General features: G+C 40.6%; 2 protein-coding genes and 1 long non-coding RNA gene across 9 annotated transcripts in view; 1 reads left to right on the top strand and 2 right to left on the bottom strand.

Moving 5' to 3' along the window:
- Positions 1–918: 918 nt before the first annotated feature.
- Positions 919–1,890, bottom strand: LOC109203670 (tripartite motif-containing protein 29-like; the record flags this gene model as incomplete). The annotated part of the gene is made up of 1 exon (XM_019363407.2): positions 919–1,890. A coding segment is annotated over exon 1 (933 nt), but the record flags the coding sequence as incomplete, so codon positions are not given.
- A 4,089-nt stretch (positions 1,891–5,979) lies between these two features.
- Positions 5,980–8,295, top strand: LOC112843333 (uncharacterized). Of its 2 annotated transcripts, none has more exons than XR_003215630.1 (3): positions 5,980–6,221; positions 7,569–7,875; positions 8,078–8,295. It is a non-coding gene; the product is annotated as an uncharacterized LOC112843333 (long non-coding RNA). The 2 variants fall into 2 exon arrangements; XR_003215631.1 differs by having other exon boundaries at positions 7,569–7,737; positions 8,078–8,291.
- Positions 8,296–11,445: 3,150 nt separating this feature from the next.
- The window catches only part of LOC100695786 (zinc finger protein 239), a 630,955-nt gene continuing 628,521 nt past the window's right edge, over positions 11,446–13,879 (bottom strand). For 5 of the 6 annotated variants that reach the window (XM_019363354.2, XM_019363353.2, XM_025901259.1 and 2 more), the window contains one exon: positions 11,446–13,353. In XM_019363354.2, the coding sequence (XP_019218899.1) occupies positions 12,269–13,353 (1,085 nt within the window). In that variant the 3' untranslated portion in view covers positions 11,446–12,268. The remainder of the gene's footprint in view (positions 13,354–13,879) is intronic. The other variant, XM_025901271.1, reaches the window with a different exon arrangement.

Raw genomic sequence — 13,879 nt, 5'->3', positions numbered from 1 at the left:
CCAGGTACACTCCTACTCTGGGGGAACGAGGACCTGAGAGGTCAGTGTGGACTTTGTTGTGAAAGAATTTGTAACTGTTTGTACCACAATATCATGTCCAAGATTTGTCATTGTATCCAAATAAACATTCATCTGACCATCTGATTCATCTTATTGTGGCTCAAGAGTTGGGAGTTCGCCTTGTAATGCCTTGTAAGGTTGCCAGTTTGAGCCCCAGCTTGGACAGTCTTGCTCGTTGTGTCCTTGGGCAAGACACTTCACCCGTTGCCTACTGGTGGTGGTCAGAGGGCCCGGTGGCGCCAGTGTCCGGCAGCCTCGCCTCTGTCAGTGCGCCCCAGGGTGGCTGTGGCTACAATGTAGCTTGCCATCACCAGTGTGTGAATGTGTGGATGACTGGATGTGTAAAGCGCGTTGGGGTCCTAGGGACTAGTAAAGCGCTACACAAATACAGGCCATTTACTATTTACCACCCTGCCCTGATGATATTCTTGTATGTGACTGCTACCCAAACTGCTCCCCCTCTCCACTCCACCTCCAAGTAACAACATCCAGTCAGACTCTCTCTACTCAGGACCTGATAATATACAGTGAATCTGTCTGGATGATCACAATAAAATTTTTGTTGGTCCATAAATGTTACTTTTCTGTTCCCCTCAGATAATAACAGATGTGTGTATGCTTTGGATCCAGTGTGATTTCATGTGAATATTTTAAGAATCCAGCTCTGGTCTTTGGCTCTGTTGGTGACAGTAAAACATCCTCTTCAGTGACTGTCAGTGAGATGTTTGTCCATTCCTCTCTCAGAATGTCCTGTAGTTTTTCTCTGGTCTCTGACACAGCTGCTGTCACATCCTCAAAGTACCTCAGAGGACGAATATTGATGCTGGATGAGTGTGTAGACTCACTGAGTGCTGACAGTGAGGGGTAGTTGTGTAGAAAGTGGTTGTGATCCTCTGTGTGTGAGAGCTGCTCCAGCTCGCCGTCTTTCCTCTTCAGCTCAGCGATCTCCTGCTCCAGCTTCTCCTGAAGCTGTTTGACTCGACTCACTTCAGTTTCCTGCTGGGATCTGACCTGCTGCTTCACATCAGAGCTTCTTTTCTGGATGAGACGGATCAGCTCAGTGAACATCTTCTCACTGTCCTCCACTGCTTTATCAGCAGAGCCATTGATGGCCTCCACCTCCTGTTGAAGCAGCTTCACATCTTTCTCTCGCTCCTGGATTCTCTGCTGGATGTTTAGTCGTCTCACCTCGAGCTCCTTCTGCTTCTCAGTCCTTTCTGCTGCAGCTGGGACTGTTTCATGGCCTTTATGTTCATCCACTGTGCAGAGATAACAGATACTCTGCTGATCAGTACGACAGAAAATCTTCATCACCTCATCATGACGAGAGCAGATGTTCTCCTGGAGCTTCTTGGAGGGGGCCACCAGCTTGTGTTTCTTTAATGGAGCTGCATCATAGTGAGGTTGGAGGTGTTTCTCACAGTAAGAGGCCAGACAGACTAAACAGGACTTAATGGCTTTCAGCTTCCTCCCAGTGCAGACATCACAGGCCACATCTTCAGGTCCAGCATAGCAGTGATCAGCTGGAGCAGCTTGGAGTCCAGTCTTCTTCAGCTGCTCCACTAAAGCTGCTAACATGATGTTTTTCTCCAGGACAGGCCTCGGTGTGAAAGTCTTCCTGCACTGAGTGCAGCTGTGGATTCGCTTTCTGTCCTCTTCATCAAAGTGGGTTTTAATGCAGTTCATGCAGTAGCTGTGTCCACAGGCTGTAGTCACCGGATCCTTCAGTAGATCCAAATAGATGGAACAAGAGAAGGTTTCTCGGTCCAGCTGAACTCCTTTCTGTGCCATTTCTCCTCTCAGTGTCAGTGACTGTAGGAGTTTCTGTTCTGTAGTAGTGAAACTAGTCTGAGGTCTGATCTCAACAACATGTGTTTCTGCCAATAATGGAGCCTGTCAGCTCTTATACGTCACCAGAAAGTGCAAATCTGAAGGGAAGGGAACGAGTAAACATGTGGACAGTGAGGAGGTGCTGTGTTTAAGAGCAGGAACAAGAGGAAGGGATATCAGGCTGTGCTTCACTCCAGGAAGAGGAGCGGTTTGAGATCGATACTGTGTGTTTAACCCTTTGTATTTACTGCTCAGCTCAACTTTTAAGCTTGTTAACCCTTTCTTCTATTTAAGTTCAATTCAATTCAATTCAATTCAGTTTTATTTATATAGCGCCAAATCACAACAAAAGTCACCTCAAGGCGCTTTATATTGTATAGTAGATACAGAGAAAAGCCCAACAATCATATGACCCCCTATGAGCAAGCACTTTGGCAAGTGGGATTAGGTAGAGGATCATCAGGGGGTCCTTTGTCCCTCTTTGGGGGGAAACTCCCACTGGGTTTAAATCTGGGACTCCCCACCAATTGACCCTTAGAACTGAAGAAGCTTCTCGGATGAGAGGTGAAACGTCTTCAAGCAACTCAAAGAAGTCCAGACGCTTTTCTTTCCAAGCTCCTTAGTCTACAGCATGTTCTAATCGCTCTAATAGGATATTATGGTCAACAGTATCGAACGCTGCACTGAGGTCTAGCAGGACAAGCACAGAGATGAGTCCACTGTCAGAGGCCATAAGAAGATCATTTGTAACCTTCACTAAAGCTGTTTCTGTGCTGTGATGAGCTCTGAAACCTGACTGAAACTCTTCAAATAAGCCATTCCTCTGCAGATGATCTGTTAGCTGTTTGACAACTACTCTTTCAAGGATTTTTGATATGAAAGGAAGGTTGGAGATTGGCCTATAATTAGCTAAGACAGCTGGGTCTAAAGATGGCTTTTTAAGTAAAGGTTTAACTACAGCCAGCTTGAAGGCCTGTGGTACATAGCCGATTATTAGAGATAGGTTGATCATATTTAAGATCGAAGAATTAATTAATGGCAGGACTTCTTTGAGCAGTTTTGTAGGAATGGGGTCTAAAGATAAGATAAGATAAGATAAGATAAGATAAGATAAGATAAGATAAGATAAGATAAGATAAGATAACCTTTATTAGTCCCACATGTGGGAAATTTGTTTTGTCACAGCAGGAAGTGGACAGTGCAAAAGTTATGAAGCAAAAATTAGAATAAAATAAAATAAGAATAAATACAGTACACAACTGTACAGAATAGAATAAAATAAAATACTATATACAGTAGAATAAAATATACAATAAGATAAAAATAGAATACAAAAAAGACATGTTGATGGTTTGGAGGAAGTAATTATTGAAGTTAACTCAGAAAGATCAATTGGAGAAAAAGAGTCAAAATGAATATCAATGGTACTAAAAGTAGCTGTAGATAATATTACATCTGTGGGATGATTATTGGTAATTTTTTCTCTAATGATTAAAATTTTATTTGTGAAGAAGTTCATGAAGTCATTACTAGTTAATGTTAAAGGGATTGTTGGCTCGATGGAGCTCTGACTTTTTGTCAGCCTGGCCACAGTGCTGAAGAGAAACCTGGGGTTGTTCTTATTTTCTTCAATCAGTGACGAATAGTAAGATGTTCTGGCTTTGCGGAGGGCTTTCTTATAAAGCAGCAAACTATTTCTCCAGGCTAAATGATGATCCTCTAAATTTGTGACATGCCATTTCCTCTCCAGCTTACGAGAAATCTGCTTTAGGCTACATGTTTGAGAATTATACCACGGAGTCAGGTACTTCTGATTTGAGGCCTTAGTTTTCACAGGAGCTACAGTATCCAGAGTCGTACGTAGTGAGGAGGTCAAATTATTAACAAGATAATCGACCTCTGTTGGAGTAGCGTCCAGGTAGCTGCTCTGCTCTGTGTTGGTACAGGGCATTGAAGATGATAACAGTGGGTGGATTATATTCTTAAACTTAGTTACAGCGCTTTCAGAAAGACATCTGCTTTGATAAAGTCTACTCTCCACTGCTGTGTAATCAATTATTGTAAATTTAAATGTTATCAGGAAATGATCAGACAGCAGAGGGTTTTCAGGAAACACTGTTAAATGTCCAGTTTCTTTGCCATATGTTAAAACAAGATCTAGAGTGTGATTAAAGTGGTGGGTGGGTTCTTTTACATTTTGAGAGAAGCCAATTGAGTCTAATAACAGATTAAATGCGATGTTGAGGCTGTCATTTTTAGCATCTACATGGATGTTAAAATCACCCACAATAATTATTTTATCTGAGCTGAGCACTAAATCAGATAAAAAGTCTGAGAAATCAGAGAGAAACTCTGTGTAAGGCCCAGGTGGACGATAGATGATAACAAGTAAGACTGGTTTCTGAGTTTTACAGCTGGGGTGGACGAGGCTAAGCATCAGGCTTTCAAATGAATTAAAAGTCTGTCTTGGTCTTTCGTTAATTAATAGGCTGGTGTGAAAAATTGCTGCCACACCGCCCCTTCGGCCTGTGCTTCAAGATTTCTGGTAGTTAGAATGACTCGGGGGTGTTGATTCATTTAAACTAACATAATCATCCTGCTGCAACCAGGTTTCTGTAAGGCAGAGTAAATCGATTTGTTGATCAATTATTAAGTCGTGTACTAACAGAGACTTGGAGGAGAGAGACCTAATATTTAATAATCCACATTTCACTGTTTTACTCTTTGGTTCAGATGTGGATACTATATTGTTCTTTCTTTGTGATTTTTTATGTTTAAGTTGTTTGTTGCTGGATTTTAGTTTGTTTTTTTTCTTTTTGGGAGCTGACACAGTCTCAATGGAGATGGGTTTTTGGGGGGGTAGCAGGAGGAGAGAATGGTCAATGGTCAATGGTAACTTTATTGTCCCTAACGGGAAATTGATTTGCAGTATGTCCGTACAAACAAACAAACAGACAGCCAACACATCACATACACTCACCAAAATAATATAATATAAGCCTGATAAAACAACCTAGATTTTTCATCAAAAAAGTGCAATGTGCAATGGCAACAACACTTATGGTTCAGTGTTATTAACTGTGATAATGGCACTAGGTACAAAAGACAGTCTATGTCTCTTTGTCTTCACTGCAGGCACTTTATAACGACGACCTGATGGAAGCAGTTGAAAATCATTAAAGAGAGGATGATCTGAACACAACAGGACAGAGGTTGCCTTCCTCAGCACCTGCCTGTTATAAAAGTCCACAAGCTGGACCTGAGGCCTCCCTGAAATCTTGCCAGCCACTTTAACCAGGTTGTTAAGTCTGGTCTTATTATTCAGGGACATATTACCGTACCAAGCAATGATACAGAAAGTTAAAACAGATTCAATAAAACTTTTATAAAAAAAAGAGTCATCATTTCAGATGAAACATTAAAACCTCTCAACCTCCTTAAAAAGTACAGTCTTTGTTGAACCTTTTTCACTGTAGCAGCAAGATGTGACTCAAAGGACAGAGCCTTATCAAGAACAACCCCCAAATGAAGAAGCTGCAGAGAGGCATGTAAGACTGCAACTCTGCTTCCTGGTCCCAACTCTGGATAGTCATATTTTGGGGGGTTTAATAAATTGGTCCATATTTCTAGAAATGAGAGCTGCTCCATCCAAAGTGGGATGGATGCCGTCCATCCTAACAAGACCAGGTTTCCTCCAGAAGGTTTGCCAATTATCTATGAAGCCCACATCGTTTCTTGGACAACACTCAGACAGCCAGCAATTTAAGGAGAACATGCGGCTAAACATGTCACTCCTGGTCTGATTGGGGAGGGGACCAGAGAAAACTACAGAGTCCGACATTGTTTTGGCAAAGTTACACACCGATTCAATATTGATTTTAGTGACCTCTGATTGGCGTACTGTATTTACATTTACCCTTAGCCAGCAGTTTTAAATTTCCTTCAATGTCGCCTGCTCTGGCCCCTGGAAGACAATTGACTATGGTTGCCGGTGTCTCTAGCTTCACATGTCTGAGAACAGAATCACCAATTACCAGAGTTTGACCCCCCAGCCGCCCTCTTTCCCCAGCTGCTTTGGATCTCCCGGGGAACAGCTAGCGGGGCCTACGCTATCTTCGGCTGCACCAGCTACAGGGGCCTGGCTAGCTATGGGTGAATGAAGGGGAGAAGGGTCTGGCTGCAGCCACTGGGGAGCGCCATATTGGGACCTCCACACTAACCGGAAACACGTGACCTCTACAGTAGCCGGAAACACGTGACCTCCACAGTAGGCGGAAATACGTTCCTGCGTGCATCATCGATTATGGAAACCTTGCAAGTGGATCGTAAAGGTTGGGACAGAGTTTTTCATGTATAAATTTGCCATTAATAATTATATAATTCTAGGAATCATCTAGTTTGCTTACACTGATTACGTTGGCACTTTGTTAGCATTACAACAACGGTCATACCCCCGAGGTATCTAAACTTTAGTAAGGAAATTGTACTTTTGACACCTCTGGTTAGCATTTAGTGGTCAGTTTCAAACATATTGATTTTTGCTTGTTATGAACAAATTCACTTCACTACTTTTCACGATCTGTAACACCAATGCACATTGTTCTATTTACTGTATATTGCACTTTATTCATGTCTTTCATTCCACCTGCATCAACAGTGTAAAGTTCGTCACAAAGAGATTTATATATTTATGAAAACTAATATTCTCTATTCTGTGCTCTACTGCTTTTTTATTGCCCAGATTTTAGTTAGCCTTTGTTAAATTGTCTGTTATATGTCAATAGATACGTATGTCCCAAATAAGTGTCTTGTAAATTGTTTTTGTAAAGAATTTTCTCCCAAATCTCTTACATGCTAACTGTAACGTGTTATTTCTGCTAAAACCTGAACTAGAGTAAGTAAGTAAGTAAAATTTTATTTATATAGCACATTTCTAGATAAAAGATCACAAAGTGCTTCACAAGGTATAAAACCAAAACAGACAAAAGTTAACAAAATGCAATTCTAAAAAGATCCGTTTTTAGTTGTTTTTTAAAAGTGATCACTGAGTCCACAGATCTTAAGTTCTGAGGAAGAGAGTTCCACAGTCTGGCGGACACAGTGGCAAAAGCTCTATCTCCCTTGGTTTTCAGCCTTGTATGTTGAATAACAAGTAGGCCCTGATCACAAGATCTCAGGGATCTACTAGGGACATAGGGCTGTAAAAGTTCAATGATGTAGGCTGGTGCTTGTCCTTGAAGAGCTTTAAATGTCAGAACCAGTATCTTAAAATGGACTCTGAATTCAACGGGGAGCCAGTGCAACTGTATAAGCAACGGTGTTACATGAGAGTACTTAGATGTTTTTGTCAGAAGCCTTGCTGCAGCATTTTGGACAATCTGCAGACGCTCCAGGGAGTTTTTGTTTACACATGTAAACAGTGAATTACAGTAGTCCAATCATGATGAAATGAATGCATGAATAACAATCTCCAGTTAAGTATGAGATACTATAGGGCTCAATTTAGAAATGTTTCTTAAATGATAGAAGCAGGACCGAACCAGAGATTTAACGTGGACATCCAGGGTAAGAGCAGAATCAAAGGTTACCCCTAGGTTCCTGATAGACGATTTCATAAATGTTGAGTTAGTTAACTTAAATGTGTATATGGTGTTTATCTGTTTTTCTTTCTGTTTTAGATGCAAATATCAATTTGGAATTCTGCCTCCAAACCAGAATCGCAGGAATGCACCACGTGTTGCAGAAGACTCTTTCATTGCCCTCTGTGCCCCACTTTCAGCCCTACTGTCAGGGCAAAGATTGAGGAGCATATAAATGGACACATTAAAAATGCTTTGCCTTTCAAAGGTATGTTGGTATTAAATATACCTCATAGTTAAAGTTATAAATATGCACTTCTTTTCAGCACCTCTGCAGTCTCTTTGTTGACTTAAAAGTTGCTTTTCACATTGTACAGTTCAGTGCATTCATCAGCAAGAGAAAAAGGTGTGTTTTCATTAAATATTTTTTTTTTCATGTTCACATTTCCTGACAGCTTTTGTGATCCACACCATTTTGCTTTCATTATTGAGAATGGCTTGGATATTTTTGTTAATATCTAAAATCTGATTGTTAGATAAACTGATTGCATTCAATACAACTACATTTAAATTACATGTTGCTTTTTTCTTTTTTCTCTCTCTTACAGACAAAATGATATACCGGTGCACCTTCACTGCCCTGTCTGTAACATGACAGTCATACAGCGTGGGGATATGGCAAGTCAATTATTGTCATGTCAGCGTTTAGGACTGCTCCCCACTGAACTCTCCGTGGAGCCCCGCCTCTCTCCCGCTGCACTCTCCGTGGAGCCTTGTCTCCCTCCCTCTGCACTCTCATCTCATCTGCCTCATCTCATCTGCCACATCTCCCTCTCGATGTCTTGTCTCCAGCATCTAAACCATTTTCTGAATCTTCAGTAGAACATTCATGTGCTCTACCCTCTGTGCTAAATGAAACTGTGGCTTGTGGAAAGTCCATGAAAATGAAATGCCCTCACTGTGGTCTTAGTCTTCTTACAAAAAAAACTTCAAGGCTCACATGATGAGGAGGCATTCAAACAGATCAATAGATGTTTGCCTGGCCTGTCATCTGCAGTGTTTTTGTGTAGAGGGACTGCTTCCTCTTTATTTTTCAGTTTGCAGAGGACATGGAGCTCTTTTTTAAAATCATGTGCTGACGAGCAGAGACTATGGGTCAATTTGATGTTTGACATTAAATGGACAGATGAAGGCACTGGCTGTTTGTTTGTGTTTTTTATGTGTTGTTTGTTTTTGAGTGTACAGAATTCCAGTTAAGCTTATTATAAAATGTTGTTCACTTGTTTCCATGTCCATACTAATAGTAAAAAATTTAAGTGTAAATGTAACAGTATTGTTTATACTTGTAACTTCAAAGTAAAAAGATTATTGTTGATAATAACATTAATGTATTATCCTGTAATCAATAATATTTTTATACATTTTACGCATAAACCCTCTGGGCTCTGTGCTGGTCATTTGTGGCCACTTCACTTCTTCTTTTTGACTACTACACTGCAGTGGACCAAAAGAATGACACAGGTTTGATCTTAAGGATCTAATAGTTGTGTGTGTTGTGCATGACATTGCAACGCAACAAAAATTTGCAAGATAGACTGGAATAAATTATGACGCATCAAGTATTACACAGGCTGCAGTTAATTTTTGTTGATACAGGTTATTGAGCTTTGAGTTTCCCAGTCAAACTTAGCTTTGACACACATGCTAACACTTTTACTCTTGCACATTTCATAACAAGACACCATAGCCAAAATATTAACTCTCAAAAAAAAAATTGCAGCTGCAGCACATACAGCAACAAACACTGTTAGTAAATGTATCCTGGAGTTTATGCAGGTGCAAAAAGTGCTACTGCTGTAAATAAGCCTAACAGCTTCCAGATCACTTATTTTTCTGGAAAGATGGTAAGAAGGGCATTACTGCTCATTTCTACAATCTCCCAGATCTTGGAATACAATGCCTTTGTTCCATGAAAACCTCTTCACAGTAGTAGGAGTCCACTAAAACCTACAAATGAAGAGTGATCCTGGAAGAAATAGGGCGCACACTAGAGTGACCTCAACAATTGCAAGACAGCCTTGTCCCTGATGCTTTTATGAAAAAAAATACAAAGATTTATGAAACCATTAGGACTTTATCACTGTTTTATCTTAAAAGTTACTGGTAATATATAACCTAACTGTGATTTAAAATGTAAAAAACAGAATGTAGATAAAATTTTGGTTTTGCTGAAAAGGACTGGTGCTAATTTAAAGTGTCGGTTTAAAGTCGGTAAAAGTAGATAAATGTTTTAATAAATATACATTTTACAGCATTTTGTGAACATACACAAAAGTGGCCATTTTTGGCAACGGACAAGCTGAGAGAGAGTTTTATATTTTTTGCTGTCCTTGAACAAAAATAATAGTGCATAATAATCAATGTTGATGTTAATCAATTAGATGCCCCAGACTCTACTATTAATAATACAGCGGTCCCTCGTTTATCGCAGGAGTTACGTTCTAAAAATAGTAAAGTAAAGTAAAAGTAAAGTAAAATTTATTTATATAGCACTTTTTAAGATAAAAAGCTGTTACAAAGTGCTTCACAGATCCCCCTTCGTTTTCAAACGGGTCCGTGGAATAGATAGAAGACCACTATCAGTGGATCTAAGAGTCCGCTTTGGAGAGTAGGGTTGGAGAAGCTCATTGATATAGGTGGGGGCCTCACCTTGTAGAGACATAAACGTAAAGGTGAGGATTTTAAACTTATATCTATACCCAACCGGAAGCCAGTGCAAGGATTTTAGTATAGGAGTGATATGGGAGAATTTTTTACTATGGGTTAACAGCCTTGCTGCAGCATTTTGAACCGCTTGGAGCCGATTTAGTGAAGCCTTAGATACACAGGAGAAGAGTGCATTACAATAGTCTAGCCGGGAGGAAATGAAAGTGTGGACAAGCATCTCGAGTTCAGTTTTGGAGACAATAGTCCTGAGTTTGGCAATATTTCTTAGGTGAAAAAAAGCAGGAGCGGGTCACAGATTTAATATGAGCGTCAAAAGACAGAGACTGATCGAAAATTATCCCAAGATTCCGAGCAGTAGCTTTTATTGAGGATGAAAAGGCACCCAGATGTTGACTAATTTGGGGCTTGAAATTCTCTGGAGCAAGGATTAAGCACTCGGTCTTGTCTGCGTTCAGCTGCAAAAAATTGTTTGTCATCCAAACATTAATTTCCTTAAGACAGTCCATAAGAGTGGATAGCTTGTCTAATTCCCAAGGTTTAAAGATAAGATAAGATAAGATGGCCTTTATTAGTCCCACAGGTGGGAAATTTGTTTTGTTACAGCAAAAGTGCAAAGTTATGTAGCAGAAATTAGAAAACACTGGAATGCAATAAAATACAATAAAATAAAATAAAATACTATATACAATAGAATAAAATAGAAATACAAATACTATATACAACTGAGTAGGAAAATACAAAAACACAACTTCGTCAGAAGAAGAATTGCACGTGTAGCAGTCTTATTGCACATGTGTGGGTTTGTGTGTTTGATCAGCTGCAAAAGTCTTTATTGTAGAGTCTGACAGCAGTGGGGAGGAAAGACCTGCGAAATCTCTCCGTCCCACACCGTGGGTGCCGCAGTCTCCCACTGAAGGAGCTGCTCAGTGCTGTCACAGTCTCATGCATGGGGTGGGAGATGTTGTCCATCAGGGATGACAGCTTAGCCACCATTCTCCTGTCACTCACCACCTCCACTGGGTCCAGAGGGCATCCTAGAACAGAGCTGGCCCTTCGGATCAGCCTGTTCAGTCTCTTCCTGTCCCCAGCAGAGATGCTGCCTCCCCAACAGACCACACCATAAAAGATGGCTGAGGCCACCACAGAGTCATAGAAGGTCTTCAGGAGTGGGCCCTCCACTCCAAACGACCTGAGTCTCCGCAGCAGGTACAGCCTGCTCTGCCCTTTCCTGTAGAGGGCGTCTGAGTTATGAGTCCAGTCCAGTTTGTTGTTCAGATGAACACCAAGGTACCTGTAGCTGTCCACAGCCTCGATGTCCACACCTTGGATGTTCAGTGGTTGCAGTGGCACTCCCCAGTGGCTTCAGCCAGGTGCTCTTGATGAAAGGTGCGAAGCAGAGTCTCCAATTCAGTAATTCTGGCTTCCAGAGATAGAAATATGCTACATTTCTTACAAGTACAAGCCACAAGTATAGGTGACGTGGGCCACAAATGGCCTGCGGGCCGCAAGTTTGAGACCCCTGTTCTAGAGGCTTCTCAAAAGCCTTTAGAAGGAAATGAGTTATCGTGTGACAGTTTTATGGCAAAGGAGGTTGGGACTGACAAAATGTACTGTGGACTTGGTATCAAATACCAAGTTTCAAGCATGAAACTTGGTTTTTGATACTTTTGCTCCCTTACAAGAATAAACACAATTCTTCACTGTTGCTCAATTTCTTCATTTTTATTATGACAAAAACTCAGTTTAGCAAAGGATTAAAACTATTAACCAGAATACTGGTTTGGGGTCCATTTCTCCCATTATAGGATATAAAGCAATAATAATAAACAACACAGCTAAACAATGAACCAATAGAACAGGAGCATACTGAACTTTAACCCTCATGAAATGTAAGATCAGTTTTCCTGATACAATTAATAGAATAATGTAATAAACTGAACAAACAATGCTGAGAGTTCTTTACTGCTCTGGAAAAAAAAAGAAGAAAAAAATGATTTGAATATGGATCATCTTTTCACTCAGGTGTTCAGCGATGACTCACAGTTGTCCCACATTTTCTAAGTATATACGTTTTACACCGTATGAATTCTCATGTGCTTCTTTAATTGTAGCTTATCGACAAACCTTTTCCCACAGATGCTACAAGGATACGGTTTCTCACCTGTGTGAATTCTCGTGTGTGTTTTGAATCCTGATGAGTCAGCAAATCTTTTCCCACAGGTGCTACAACAATATGGCTTCTCACCTGTGTGAATTCTCATGTGTTTTTTTAACGCTGATGAGTCAGCAAATCTTTTCCCACAGGTGCTACAACAATATGGCTTCTCACCTGTATGAACTCTCGTGTGTGTTTTGAATGATGACAAGGTACCAATTTTCTTCCCACACATGCTGCAACAATATGGCTTCTCACCTGTGTGAATTCTCATGTGTGTTTTCATCGCTGATGAGGTAGCAAATTTTTTCCCACAGGTGCTACAAGAATATGGCTTCTCACCTGTATGAACTCTCCTGTGTGTTTTGAACGCTGATGAGTCAGAAAATCTTTTCCCACAGGTGCTACAACAATAAGGTTTCTCACCTGTGTGAATTCTCATGTGTTTTTTTGACGCCGATGAGTCAGAAAATCTTTTCCCACAGGTGCTACAAGAATACGGCTTCTCACCTGTGTGAACTCTTAGATGTGCAATCAGTTTGTATTTATCAGGTAAAGTTTTTCCACACACGTCACATTGTACAGACTTGTTCTTTGTGTCCGTTCTACTTTGACTCACTGACACAGGAGCATTGTCTACTCTCTGACTGTGATGTCTCTTCTTCAGCTCTTCATTTCTAGTTGATCTTGAGTCCACATGCCCATTTACTTCATAATCTCGGCTCTCTGCTTCAGGAGAGGTGTGAGAAAAGAGCTGCTCACTGTTTGGTTCTGGTTCACTGTGGGAACTTTCCTCATAAGCGGATGTCACCTTGAAAGTATCAGTCTCCTGCTTCAGTCCAAGCTGCTCTCCCTCCTGACTGCTGCAAAGTTCCTCCTGTTTCTCTTTAATCTGTGGAGGCTGTGGGTCCTGCTGGTCCAGACTGGAGTTCCTCTCCTGGTTACAGACCTGCTGGTCTGTAAGAACCTCCTCTTCCTTAAAAGCATGCTGCTGTACAACATCTAAAGGCACAAAGGGGACAAAATGATAGCAAAACAAACATTTGAGAAAATATTTACTGGTCTAAACCATTAGCAGATCTCTACATCTTGAGCATGTTGCTCACATATACCACTGAAATTTAAAATGTAAAAATGCGAAAAATTAGGAGGTTTGAAAACTCTGTGAGTTCGGTGTTCTTCTTGTGCCTTGAACCCATGGCTAGCTATCGAGCTGGTGGGTAACAGACGTCTCTGAAAACGTCAGAGCACTTTTGCAAAAATGTGATGTCTTGATAAACTGTGCAGATATCTGAATTTTACACAGCTACATTTCTCGCCTGAAAATATGTTAAAAGTTAATTTTGTGACCCAGAAAGAGTACTATTAAAACTAAGTAGCTGCCATTTGTAGGGATGTTTAGCTTATTTTAGAGTTTAGAAATGTGTTAAGACAGAATCTAGAATTATTGTAGAGACACTGACACTGCCCTCAATGTAATAAAGGCCTGATTGTGTCATGAGCTTAGAAGTAGATTTGTAACTGGATA

This window comes from Oreochromis niloticus, linkage group LG3 (assembly GCF_001858045.2).
Source record: "Oreochromis niloticus isolate F11D_XX linkage group LG3, O_niloticus_UMD_NMBU, whole genome shotgun sequence".
Classification (NCBI taxonomy): domain Eukaryota; kingdom Metazoa; phylum Chordata; class Actinopteri; order Cichliformes; family Cichlidae; genus Oreochromis; species Oreochromis niloticus.
Note: the sequence above shows the minus strand (reverse complement) of the source record. Positions and strands in the feature narration are given on the sequence as shown.